Below are 14,221 nucleotides of genomic sequence, written 5' to 3'. Positions count from 1 at the left end.
CTGTGCCTAAGAACACCAAGGTAACCTGCCAAAATGACTACCGACCAGTAGCACTCACGTCTCTAGCCATGAAATGCTTTGAAAGGCTGGTCATGGCTCACATCAACACCATAATCCCAGAAATCCTAGACCCACTCCAATTTGCATTCCACCCCAACAGATCCACAGACGATGCAATCTCTATTGCACTCAACACTGCCCTTTCCTACCAGGACAAAAATAACACCTATGTGAGAATGTTGTTCATTGACTACAGCTCAGCGTTCAACACCATAGTGTCCTCAGCACAAGGGCCCCTTAGGGGTGCGTGCTTCGTACCCTCCAGTACTCCCTGTTCACCCATGAAAATGGCCAAGCATGGCTCCAACGCCATCATTAAGTTCTCCCTCAATGTGACCAAGACAAAGGAGATGATCGTGTACTACAGGAAAAGTAGGGCCGAGCACACCCCCATACTCATCGACAGGGCTGTAGTGGAGCAGATTGAGAGCTTCAAGTTCCTTGGTGTCCACATTACAAATAAACTATCATGGTTCCAAATACACCAAGACAGCTGTGACCTCTATACCAGGCGGTGTCAGAGGAAGGCCCTAAAAATAGCCAAAGACTCCAGCCACCCTAGTCATAGACTGTTTTCTCTGCTACCGCACGGCAAGCGGTACCGGAGCACGAAGTCTAGGACCAAAAGGCTTCTTAACAGCTTCTACCCCCAAGCCATAAGACTGCTGAACAACCAATCAAATGGCTACCCAGACAATTTGCATTGACCCCCCCCAATTTTTTTTTTTTTACACTGCTGTTCATGATCTATTATCTATGCGTAGTCACTTTACCCCTAGCTACATGTACATATTACCTCAATTACCTCGACTAACCTCTGCCCTCGCACATTGACTCGGTACCGGTACCCCTTATATATAGCCTCGTTATTGTTATTTTATTTTTGCTCTTTAATTTTTTACTTTTGTTTATTTCTTGAATATTTTTCTTAACTCTTATTTGTCTTAAAACTGCATTGTTGGTTAAGGGCTTGTAAGTACGCATTTCACAATAAGATCTACACCGGTGCATGTGACAAATCAAATTTGATTTGATTTGATTTAAAGAGCATTTGTGAGGTTGGGCACTGATGTTGGGCAATTAGGCCTGGCTCACAGTCGGCGTTCCAATTCATCCCAACGGTTTTTGATAGGGTTAAGTTCAGGGCTCTGTGCAGGCCAGTCAAGTTCTTCCACACCGATCTCGACAAACCATTTCTTTATGGACCTCGCTTTGTGCATGGGAGCATTGTCATGCTAAAACATCCCCAAACTGTTGCCACAAAGTTGAAAGCACAGAATCGTCTAGAATGTCATTATATGCTGTAGAGTTAAGATTTCCCTTCACTGGAACTAAGGGGTCTAACCCAAACCATGAAAAACAGCCCCAAAAACAGCCCCATTCCTCCTACAGCACCAAACTTTACAGTTGGCGCTATGCATTCAGGCAGGTAGCGTTCTCCCGGCATCTGCCAAACCCAGATTCGCCCGTCAGACTGCCAGAGGGTGTAGTGTGATTCATCACTCCAGAGAACACGTTTCCACTGCTCCAAAGTCTAATGGCAGCGAGCTTTACACCACTCCAGCCGACGCTTGGCATTGAGCATGGTGATCTTAGGCTTGTATGTGGCTGCTCGGCCATGGAACTCCATTTCATGAAGCTTCTGACAAACAGTTATTGTGCTGACATTGCTTCCAGGGGCAGTTTGCAACTCTGTAGTGAGTGTTGCAACTGAGCCGTTGTTGCTCCAAGACGTTTCAACTTCACAATAACAGCACTTACGTTTTACTGGGGCAGCTCTAGCAGGGAAGAAATTTGACGAACTGACTTGTTGGAAAGGTGGCAACCTATGACGGTGCCACGTTGAAAGTCACTGAGCTCTTCAGTAAGGCCATTCTACGGCCAATGTTTTTCTATGGAGACAGCATGACTGCATGACTGTGTGCTTGATTTTATACACCTGTCAGCAACGGGTGTGGCTGAAATAGCCGAATCCACTGATTTGGAGGGGTGTCCACAAACTTTTGTATATATAGTGTATGTTTGCGTCCTGCCTCTGTTTGATGTGCCCACCAGCGCAGTAGAACATGTCAAAGAAGTGATTGTTTAGTGATAATGTTACAATTGCAGTATGAAAGTCGCTTTCTACGGTATGTCAGTGTACAAACGTATCCCATCACTCTTTCGCTTTACAGTATGTATTTTTAAGACTTACATGAATAAACAAGATAATAGAATACAATTATAAATGCTTTATTTGCGCTTTAGTGAGTTTGTTGGACTGACTAATCCCATCGTTCATAACTCTGATGAATGTGTAGTCACACTTACATGCTCTTAAGTGTTACTAGATAAACAGTGTTTTGACTCAGACAGACTGACAACAGATAGGCAGGTCTGGCAGCTGTATCAGGTCTGAATCTAGCTACAGGAAAGTATTGCAATACAGTGTACTGGTAGCCTATAAAGAGACCTGGATGTGTGTCTGATGGTGTAAGCCTATTTACAATGTAGAATCCAACAACATGCACTATACCTGGGCAAGGTAAAGTACAGTATACACAGACGTGTACAGTTTATAGAAGCGTGGGTCATAGAGAGTAATGTACACTTCAGCACCTATAACTGACTGGCTTAACTGTGTTGATCATGGCCATTATCAAGGAACAACATGATGTGTCAGGACTGGTTGGTTGTCATGGAGAGGAAAAGTAAAATGCCACCGCCTCTCTCTGGTCTCATCACTTAAGTAGTACATCTGACCTATGACCTTTAGGTGATGATGCATCCCCACCGGCTCACGCTGGTATGGATAACGTTCATGTGATGAAATTGCTGTTTTTTATCACTGTTTCTTGCTGTCGTTTTGATGTGAGGGGTGAATGTCATCCCACCCGATTTATTGAGTCATGAAATAATGACCGACAGACTCTTCTCAGACACTTTATTGGCCTTATTCAGGAATTTGTCTTGCATCATCAGCTCTTTAGTTCAAAGACAATCAACATATGCAAACAACAACGAGATCAACTGACAACAACAAGATCACAGAGGCAGATGACAACACAATCAAGATAGGCTCATTCTCCACTGTCCATCAGGTTGTCTGTAGTCCGTCCCTTGAGGATGATGCCAAACTAGACAGTGGACTCGTCCTGCAGAAATGATAGAAATTGTCTCTGGCACCAGTCAGGCCTTTAGTAATCGAGCAAGTGCCAGTGTCTAACTCAATTTGGCCAGAAGGAGTGTGGCGGAAAAGAGACTGTCTTTACGAGTAGGAGTTAGTTATAATAGGTAAATGGATACACTACAGTGATGCACAGCACATGTGTGTGGTTTTGAGTGAAGGTATGGCTCAATGTTCTGTACTCGGATATACATCTTCTTACAGAAATACTGGCGATATCATATTTACAGTTCCACTGTATTACTTCAATTACTTCTACTACTGGTACTATTTACTCTCTCAATATAGCTGTATATATACCCATCACACACACTGCAGCTTCACCTTTCTGTGAAGCTGATAATACCTGAAGAAACGAAGGGAAATTAGTCACAGCCCCACCTTCAACCACCACCTTCTCCCAGAGAACAGTGTTTACTATTTACTGGTTTACTATTTCCTGTGGTAATATTGGGGTGAGACATGTGGGTAGATGTTTACCTACTCTGCAGGGTGAAGGCCACGGAACAACTCAGCACTTGTTCAGCGGTTCCAGGCCGACTTTGGCCCCATAATGGCGGCAGATGTGCATGAATTGACCCTTGACCCAGTGGTAAACACGATCAATGACTGACACCCCCTCCATATGGTGAAGAATAACAAACCACCTCTCAATGCCTGCTCTGTTCCTCTCCACAAACTCACACACACTGCAGACTGGGCTGGGCGTCTCTCGGATTGCATCCTACCTGTCAGATTGATCCTACCAGCTGATGTGTCAGCACCACGTGTTCTCACTACTGGTGTCCACCATGGCTCGGTTCTTGGCCCTCTCCTCTTTTCTCTATACACCAAGTCACTTGGCTTCGTCATATCCTCACATGGTCTCTCCTATCATTGCTATGCAGATGACATTCAACTACTTTTCTCCTTCACCCCTTCTAATACCTAGGTGGCGACACGCATCTCTACGTGCCTGGCAGACAGCTCAGCTTGGATGAAGGCTCACCACCTCAAGCTCAACCTCAACAAAAAGGAGCTGCTCTTCCTCCCAGGGAAGGCCTGCCTACTCCACGACCTCTCCATCACAGTTGACAACTCTACGGTGTCCCCATCCCAGAGTGCAAAGAACATCGGCTTGACCCTGGACAACATCCTGTCGTTCTCTGAAAACATCAAAGCAGTACTCTTGCTGGTTCACGCTCTACAACATCAATAGAGTATGACCCTTCCTCACCCAGGAAGCGTCACAGCTTCTAATCTGGGCACTTGTCATCTCCCACGTAGACTACTTCAACACTCTGCTGGCTGGGCTCCCCACTTGTGCCATCAGACCCCTGTAACTCATCCAGAACGCTGCAGCCCGTCTGGTGTTCAACCTTCCCAAGTTCTCCCATGTCAACCCGCTCCTTCACGCTCTCCACTGGCTCCCAGTCGAAGCTCGCACCTACTTCTAGACCCTGGTGCTTGCCTATGGAGACGCAAGGGGAACTGCTCCTCCCTAACTTCAGGTTCAAACCCTACACTTCAACCCTCTGGACTCTTGGCCGTCCCACCCCAGCAGAAATCCATCTGAAAATTCCGTCTGAAATTCATCTTCACCAAGTATCTTGTTTAAATCCCACAGTGAGTTCTGTTATACATGATCAAAAATGATGGTTCCATGGCTCCTCTTTCTTTAACCTGCGTGTGTCAGTGAGTTTGTGTGTGAATGTGTGTGTGTGTGTCCATGCATGTGTGTACATGAATGCATAACCATATCTCTCTGTGTGTGTATATGCATATGTGTCTGTATCTGTATTTGTGTGTGAGGGGACACTTGCACACATGTGTACAGTATGTGATGGGGGAGCCTTCAGAGTCTTCTGTGTATACGTTGGTGGGTGTGCACAGTCTGTGTGGAGAGAGTTCTACCCAGCTATACTCACTGGCTGAGCCTGCAGAGAGGGAGGAGCTCTTCCTCTCAGGCTGTTGCTGCTGCAGGCATAGCAAAGGAAACAGAGAGAGAGAGAACGAGACAGAGAGAGAGCGAGAGTAAGGGGGAGGAGAGGGCAGTACCATTGCTGCATCAGTGCCACAGCAGAATGGAGCAGTAAAGGGCTATCGTTTCCTCCTTATTATTTTACTCTAAACACTCACTGGTTCAAAAGAGGTTTGGAATCAGAGACTGGAGCTCCTTGCACCGCTGGATGCTCTACTATACTCCTCCTATCCTCCTGCTCTCTGTGGATGCTGTGGTATTCTGGATTTCTATTTCTTTGCTTCTCTCCTGCAAAGCACTTCTGCTGCTGCTACTTCTAGACATTTACGGCACTGTTTTGGTTGGAATGTGTTTCTTGCTTCTGATGACTGTTTTTGTCCGTTAAATCTCTCTCTACACTGGTTATAATTTCGCCGAGGAATTATAGATCCAGACTTTTAGATGACCTCCGGGACTCCTTGAACTCCACCTGCGGGTATTGTATAGGACATGCACAGAAGTTGACATCCAGAGATTGTGTTTGTATGCACCTCTGCAGCTCAGTGGGAAGGAGAGAGGACTAGAGGTGGAACCGAAACTAGTGGGTAGACATACTACTGCAGCCATGTGTACTGTACACACCAGAGCCTGCATGTGCTAGGTTAGCCCACCAGAAGGCTGGCTGGTACTGGCACATGACTCAATTACGTACACACACCCAGAGACACACACTCATACACAGCAACATTCTCTGCTGTTCTCAGTGCGCAACAGAGGACAACGTTTGCTACTGTAAGACTGCATTGCACTCTGAGGCCAGAAAAGTGAAAAAAGAGACTAGAAGGAGAGGAGCAGCAGAGAAGAGGAGGGGAAGAAACAACCATTGAGTAGCGGCTTACCTCCAGGGGGAACTAAAGTGCAAGGGAGAGGAGCACGGATTGATGAACTGACCGTCTGGTTAAAGAGAGAGAAACTGACTATCTGGTTAAAGAGAGAGAAACTCTCCATCTGGTTGAAGAGAGAGAAACTGACCATCTGGTTAAAGAGAGAGAAACTGACCATCTGGTTAAAGAGAGAGAAACTCTCCATCTGGTTGAAGAGAGAGAAACTGACCATCTGGTTAAAGAGAGAAACTGACCATCTGGTTAAAGCGAGAGAAATTGACCATCTGGTTGAAGAGAGAGAAACTGACCATCTGGTTAAAGAGAGAGAAACTGACCATCTGGTTAAAGAGAGAGAAACTGACCATCTGGTTAAAGAGAGAGAAACTGACAATCTGTTTAAAGAGAGAGTAACTGACCATCTGGTTAAAGAAAGTGATAAAGACCGTAATAAGAGATGAGAGCAGAACTGAACTGACCGGTCTGTTTCCCGCAGCTCCAACATGAACTCTTCCTCCTCTGATGTGAACCAAAGCAGCTCTCCTTTCTGCCTGCTGGGCCTGGGCTACTCCTACAACCTCAACACCTGCGTGCTGGAGGTATCCGTCATTCTCTTCCTCACCATCCTCATCATCAGCGGCAACCTGGTGGTGATCTTTGTGTTCCACTGTGCTCCACTGCTTCACCACCACACCACCAGCCACTTCATCCAGACCATGGCCTACGCAGACCTCCTGGTGGGGGTGAGTTGTCTGGTGCCCTCCCTGTCCCTGCTCCACTACCTCAAGGGGCTGGACGAGGAGCTCACCTGTAAGGTGTTTGTCTACCTGGTGTCTGTGCTGAAGAGTGTGTCCATGGCGTCTCTGGCGTGTATTAGTGTTGACCGCTACATCGCTATCACACGGCCGTTCTCCTATGCTACGCTGGTCACACCATGTCGCCTGCGGGTCTGTATCGGCCTCATATGGCTCTACTCCGCCCTCATCTTCCTGCCCTCCCTCTTCGGGTGGGGGAAGCCTGGCTACCACGGAGATATATTTCGCTGGTGTGCCACCTCGTGGCAGACCGATCCGGGCTTCAGCTCATTCATCGTGGCTGTGCTGTATGCTCCAGCCACCCTCACTGTGTGTTTCACCTATGGGAGTATCTTCCGCATCTGCCGTCAGCACACCCGCAAGATCACCCAACGCCTCACACGCTTCGGCCCCCAGGGGAACGAGAGGGGCGAGCGTGGTGAAGGGTGCCTGGATAAGCGCTACGCCATGGTGTTGTTCCGTATTACCAGCGTGTTCTACGTGCTCTGGATGCCCTACATCGTCTACTTCCTGCTGGAGAGCGCCGGCCTCTATTGCCACCTGGTGGCCTCCTTCCTCACCACATGGCTAGCCATCAGCAACAGCTTCTGCAACTGCCTCATCTATAGTCTCTCCAACAGCATGTTCCGGAAGGGCCTGGGCCGCCTGTTCACGTCACTTTTCTCCCCCTGTCTGGAACTGGACTGCTGCACCGAGGGGAAGAAGGGTCCTGCTCTACCCAGCCAGCGCCCAGCCCAGGCCTGCTAGGTGTGACAGTCTCCTACAGACACTGTCTGGTTGGTTAGCTACAGTAAGCTAAGGCCTCGGCTTTAGCTCCTGGTGAGTGCAGTGTATTACTACATTGCATGTCACAGGGTGTCTCGCTACAATGGTAGTGCATAGACCCCTGAGGCCAGGCCAGAGAGGTGCCCATGTCTATGCCCTTCATTTCAGAGGGGTGATTTACAGAGGGGTGGGGTTTTCTCCAGTCTTTTTCTGCAGTGTTCTCCCAAGCGTGGGCTGTCTGTTTCTGGCTGTGTGGATCACCACTGTGCATGGAGGAGAAGGTGTAAGGTAGTTTAGATGAACATCAGAATGGATCTGAGGAAAAAAGTAGCAACTCCAGTCGTATAGCTCTGGTGCCATGTTTGGCGCCTGTGAATCTTTAGCCTACCAAATATCTTCCAAATGCAAAAAAAAGGACAATATCAGCACAACACGACTTGTATTGTGTAAATTTCAACAATTGATGCAAAACTGTTACATTGTGTTCTTTCAGGGTAGACAATAGTGAATCAAAACAAGTATTTCGAAACAAAAGTACTAAAAAGACTATTTCTTCTCTTAGAAACTGCAACAGACAGTTTCCATTTTGTAGCAGTTATTGAAAAATTATAATATTTGAGTGTCAAATGATCTGTTAATGATGCTGTGCACGACATTACAGTATTACATACAGAAAGGATACCAGTTACCAGTAACAGTCCGTTTCCAAGAAAATCATTTAGTTTGTTCTGAAGCGTATTTTGTGTATTTTATCAAAAGGATTCTTCTAGGCGGGAATGTTGATGTATAAAATTGCCAATTTTGGCAAGATGGCCGACTCTATGCCCACCGGCATTCTGATTTATCATGGAGCTATGTCTTCATTCTGCATTCTCAACAAGGAGACAAGTAGATTTATTTGAGAATTGTATGTTCTGTCCATGTTCCCTCAGGTTGAACGTCAGTTGTTTGTTCACCCTTAATTGCTGATGCCTTTAGACTGGTCTTGATATTGCAAATGCATGACATGCTCCACATTATGATATGGCAGCAATAACATAGTCAAGATGTTCTTATAGATTGGAATTGCATCATGTTAGGCATGCTACCGATCCAGATGCACAACAAAATACAAAGAGAGACACACTCATTACCGTGTGCATGCTGACTACTTACAGTCGAGCTATTCTCTCCCTCTGTGCTCCTTAATCAGAGGTCTAGACTGTCCTTCTAGAAGGCAGAAGGGTCATGGAGATAATGTGTTTCTAAGGGTTTCATGTAAAGTAGGTTTAGGTGGAACTCCAGTGGGTCTCGAAGCCTTGTATGGACAGTAGATTTGTGAATTGCTTATAGGTTTCTATGTGAACTAAGTTAGATCTGATATGTAGGATAGGAGAGCAGTCTTTGGTCAGTGTAAACTTCATTGAAACAATACAATAAAAGGTGCAAAGGTGATTGTTTTGTATGTGCGGGGCTCTTCTTATATGACGAACCCATGGGTACCCAGGTGTAGACAATCACTCCCTCACACGCACAGTAGAGCAAGCTTGGGCCAACCTACCGTGGCAATTAAGCAAAGAGCATTTTAAGATGGGTCTGCAGTGCAGCACTCTGTATTCTTATCCCCAGGAAAGATTGCATTCCATTCTAGGAATTTCAAGAACCACAAGGACAGCATGCAGGCATCTTTTTACTATAGTGTGTATGCAAAGCTTGTATACAACATCGGTTATGTTTAAAAAATGAACTGTTCTGTATGTTTTTGGATATCTGTTGCAAGAATAGTGTGTCACTGTGGAGTTATGACAGTTGATATCCCAGGTTAATATAGGATAATCCTAGATTTTCTCAAATAAATAATGGGTGAGATAATCAACACTCATTTTAGGATGATGCTATGGAAATGACTTTTTCCGGCTATAGCCTACACAACAATTTATGATGGTTTTTAAATAGCATATTATACAGTATTTCCTTTAGGTCGTCTAGTTTTCAGAAACGTCACCTTTCCGGGAACGACCTTTGTAGTTCAAGAAAACAGATGGGTCTTTATGGCTGTGTTTACACAGCCACACTAAGAACCCAATTCAGATTTTTTTCCTGACTGTCCACACTAAGTTTTATATGTGACCCATATCAGATTTGAGCATTCTATCTGAAGTAGTACATAGATTCAATGCTCCTTTCCTGTCAGTGTTCCTTAACATTTTTGGGTAGTCGTCTTGGTAACGGCACTTCAGAGCAAAAAAATCTGATCTGTGCGTCCAGACTGAGGTTGCATATGGAGCATCAGAACTGTATCAGAATTGAGATCCACATATGGATGTGGTATAAATCTGAACTCAAAAGATCAGATTCCAAAAGATCAGATTTACACAGGGAAAAGGCCATGTCAGAAAAGAGTCTGTATTTAATTAGAATATTTGGAAAGATGTCTGTTTTTCCTCAGGGGCCATCTGTAGGGCTTCCTTCTCCCCATGCTGCTGTCTCTGTTTGTCTGTTTGTGCAGTGGGGTCTGTGCAATACAAGTCTCTGTCCTCTCCCAACTCTTCTCAAGACAGTAAAAACATATCAGTAGTGGTATTACTTTTATTTATTTACATTTTTTCCAGGCAGGTCCATTTATAACCAATTCTTATTTACAATGACTGCCGGGGCCTGCCACAAAAGGGCTCTTCTTGGATATCTAACACAAGCTTGTTGGTAAACTGCATTATGCGCATGTGATATTTGATATCTATCTGTATCTGATTGGAGGGTAGTTCTGCATTATCTGGCTCACATGACTGTTCTAGAATGGGAGCATGTAGTGTGTGTTCTATTGCGCTCAAATGACTAGAAACGTGAGCGTTTGTTTTATACTGAGCTCACATGAATGCTCTTCAATGGGAAAGTACAGTACTCAATGTACTTTAGGTTACACTTCATTTTAAGGGGTTCTTATTACAGTGCAATTACATGTGTAATTACTTACCCATGAATATAATTACTTACCCATGAATGTAATTACTTACCCATGAATGTGCACTGTTGAAAATATATCTCCACTCAATGTTATTGCTAGCACTTGTCACCAAAATAAAGTGTACCATCTGGGTTAACTTGGTCATCCCAGATGAGGAAAAACACACTATTTCAAGCATACTGTAGTACATGGAATGTTTGCCTAAGTACAATGTAATTATTAGGTGTTACACAGAAGTTAGCTAGTTATAATGAAGTGTATCTTGTGAGGTACTTACTTGTAATTAATGTGTACTTGTATAGTACACTACCCATCCTGACAACCTGGCCCTCATTTGAAAGCTTCTGGAAGTTTCACTTCATATCTGTACCTTATTGTGAAATGAAGTGAAACTTCCAGAAATGTTGAAATGAGGGCAGATTTGGGATGGGGAGTTGTAATGTATTTAGATTGGAACCGCGACTACCATCTCAACTCTCCTATGATTTCTGATAAGGAATGATTTATCATTAATTCTGAGGAATACAGAGAGATAATGGCCAACCTTCATGAAATATAAAATGTTTCCTGGTGTTGTGTTTTTGATTAACGTGTAACTGAACAACTAGTTTTTTATACATACTGAACAGGAAAGAGACCTTTGCTTTGCTGCCACCATTAGAAACTCCACAAGTGGTGTTTTGTTGCACATTTTAATTAAAATATAAGGTGGAACAATGCTGGTTTTCCAATGTAAAAAGCAAGCTCTTCAACAAATGTTCTGTACCTCACGTGTTGGTGAATGTACCTGACGTGATGATACGTACTGTATGTATTTTATGACAATTACTGATGACCATTTTGATTCTGATTGTAGCCTGCAACCAACAACTAAATGTGACTTTACCTGCTGGAGCACTTTTTGGCTCATTTCTTTTAAGGTTGTGTGCGTTCTTGCTTTAGCATTGTGGGCAATGAGAAAAATGTTTCCTCAAATTGACATGGCACGGACTCTACCCTCTGCTTTTCAGGCTCATCTGTCCACACAAACAAATACATGCGCGCACGCACGCACGCACGCACGCACGCACGCACGCACGCACGCACGCACACACGCACACACGCACACACACACACACACACACACACACACACACACACACACACACACACACACACACACACACACAAACAAATACATACATACACACACAAACAAATACATACACACACACACACACACACACCTCTGTAGTGTTTCTCTCCCTCACACACAAAGTGTGTTGATGTAGAGGTGCTGTGGTGCAGCAATGGCTGTGAGGTAACCATGTCGGAGTGTATGTCAAGCCAGAAATAGAGGGAATACGAGCATTGATGTTTATCGTGACCAGGCTGGCTGGATCGCTGGATGCTGCCAACCTGATCCAGGCCTGAGTCACCGCCCATGGACGGGATGGCGGCTGTAGTCGGTGGGAACCTCCGATGTGGAACCTCCGATATCCCTCCTGCCTACTGGAAGTTCTTTGTTTATTACCCTTTCTTCCTTGCTTTCTTTCTTGTTGGTTTGACCCTTTTTTCTAATCTGAATGGGAACTGGGGTTCTGATAGCTGAGAGAGCGTGAGAGCGAGAACAATCTTAGGTAAGTTTGTTGTTTATGCCCAATTAATGTGGATGTTCCCTCAGTACACAGAAATAGCCAACAGCAACTTAATCTCTGATGTGAAGCTGCTGCAGTCAGACAAGCTTTGCTGTAGCAAATGTACAGTACATTCTGCCGGAGGGCACATTACATTTACATTTACATTTAAGTCATTTAGCAGACGCTCTTATCCAGAGCGACTTACAAATTGGGCAAACATGACTACAAACCACAGTTACAATAGCCCTACCACTACAAACCAAATCAAATTTTATTTGTCACATACACATGGTTAGCAGATGTTACTGCGAGGGTAGCGAGTGTACCACAGTTACAATAACCCTACCACTACATACCACAGTTACAATAACCCTACCACTACATACCACAGTTACAATAACCCTACCACTACATACCACAGTTACAATAACCCTACCACCGCAGGCTAACCACTATACACTTATTAATGTACTGTAGAATGATTTGTCTAAATCACATTACTTTTTGTACAAGACACTTGATATGGCAAACAAACAAGCAAGTAAAGTTCATGGTAGTTGGTTGATTATTGTGTGAAGATTTCCGTTTGAGATTAAATGGAAATGAATGGGCCAGTAGAATAACATTACTGTACTGTAACCTAGCTATCAGCCCGGTCTGGCAGCTCTCATCCACTTCCTCAGCAGTTTCAGGAAACCCTACCACCCAACACTGTTTTATCTCGCAAACAGTCACATAATTTAAAATAAAAACATGGCAAGAAGGAATCCCTCCTTAAACTGTACAGTAAATATATAAAGTGAAGTCAGAGTAGGATGAGAGATGAGCTGAGAGGTGTTGAGCTTGAGACAACACTCTGGATCCTCTCTCCCCCTCTCCTCTCTGATTTCCTCAATCAACCCAGAGCTGGTGAACATGATGGAGCCAGCCCCAATCTATTATTCATAGAGGCTTTTCTGGTCCACATAAACATAGCATGAATAATTGAGCTACAGGTAATTAATCATTGAAAAGAGCAGGATTGTAATCTATGTGGCACTCTGTACATGGTTGGATGCCTGGGTCTGGGCGCCAGCCGACAGGCCCTGTAGTATACTGTAATCCTTGCAACAGCTCATCTCCCTTCCACATCACATCTCATGATAGATTCATGATGTGGGAGCCTTTGGAAATGTGAAATGGCACTATTCCAGACTTCATCATTTAATGCAGACTATACCAGAACCTATGGCAATGCAGTTCTTCTGAAGACTTGGTCCTGTAACTCAATGGAGCACAGTGAGATGAGGACATGGATCTCTCGCAGTAAACATGTAGACATGCTGTAAAGGGGAACTCACTCTCAGTGAACAGTAGATTAAATACGCTCACTGGCCAGTTTATTAGCTACACCCATCTAGTACCGGGTTGGACCCCCCTTTAGCTCCAGAACAGCCTGAATTATCTGGGGAATGGATTCTAGAAGTTGAACATGTTCCACAGGGATGTTGGTCCATGCCATCACGCAGTTGCTGCAGATTTGACAGCAGTACACCACCACCACCAGCCTGTACCGTTGACACCAGGTCATGCTGCTTACGCCAAATCCTGACTCTGCCATCAGCATGACGCAACAGGAAGCGGGATGCATCGAACCAGGCAATGTTTTTTCACTCCTCAATTGTGCAATGTTGGTGATCGCGTGCTCACTGGAGCAGCTTCTTCTTGTTATTAGCTGATATGAGTGGAACCTGGTGTGGTCGTCTGCTGCAATAGCCCATCCGTGACAACGATCGACGGGTTATGTGTTCTGAGATGTTGTTCCGCACACCACTGTTGTACTGTGCTGTCATTTGTCTGTTTTTGGTCCGCCCATTAGTTTACCATTCTCCTTCTACCTCAGCTCAATGAGCTGTTTTCACCCACAGGACTGCCGCTGACTGGATTATCTTTTGACACACCATTCTTGGAAAACCCTAGACACTGTTATGCGTGAAAAGCCCAGGAGGTTGTTTCTGAAATATTGGATCCAGCGTGCCTGCCATTGACGATC

General features: G+C 44.8%; 1 protein-coding gene across 1 annotated transcript; it reads left to right on the top strand.

The window, feature by feature from the left end:
• The first annotated feature begins 6,325 nt into the window (after positions 1–6,325).
• Positions 6,326–7,639, top strand: LOC115111425 (probable G-protein coupled receptor 21). The gene has a single exon (XM_065011255.1). It carries the CDS (start codon positions 6,550–6,552, stop codon positions 7,606–7,608), a length of 1,059 nt encoding a protein of 352 aa, XP_064867327.1. The 5' UTR covers positions 6,326–6,549; the 3' UTR covers positions 7,609–7,639.
• The last annotated feature ends 6,582 nt before the right edge of the window (positions 7,640–14,221 follow it).

Source organism: Oncorhynchus nerka, linkage group LG27 (genome assembly GCF_034236695.1).
Source record: "Oncorhynchus nerka isolate Pitt River linkage group LG27, Oner_Uvic_2.0, whole genome shotgun sequence".
Taxonomy (NCBI): domain Eukaryota; kingdom Metazoa; phylum Chordata; class Actinopteri; order Salmoniformes; family Salmonidae; genus Oncorhynchus; species Oncorhynchus nerka.
The sequence above is the reverse complement of the archived record's forward strand: the minus strand, read 5'-3'. Positions and strand labels throughout refer to the sequence as shown.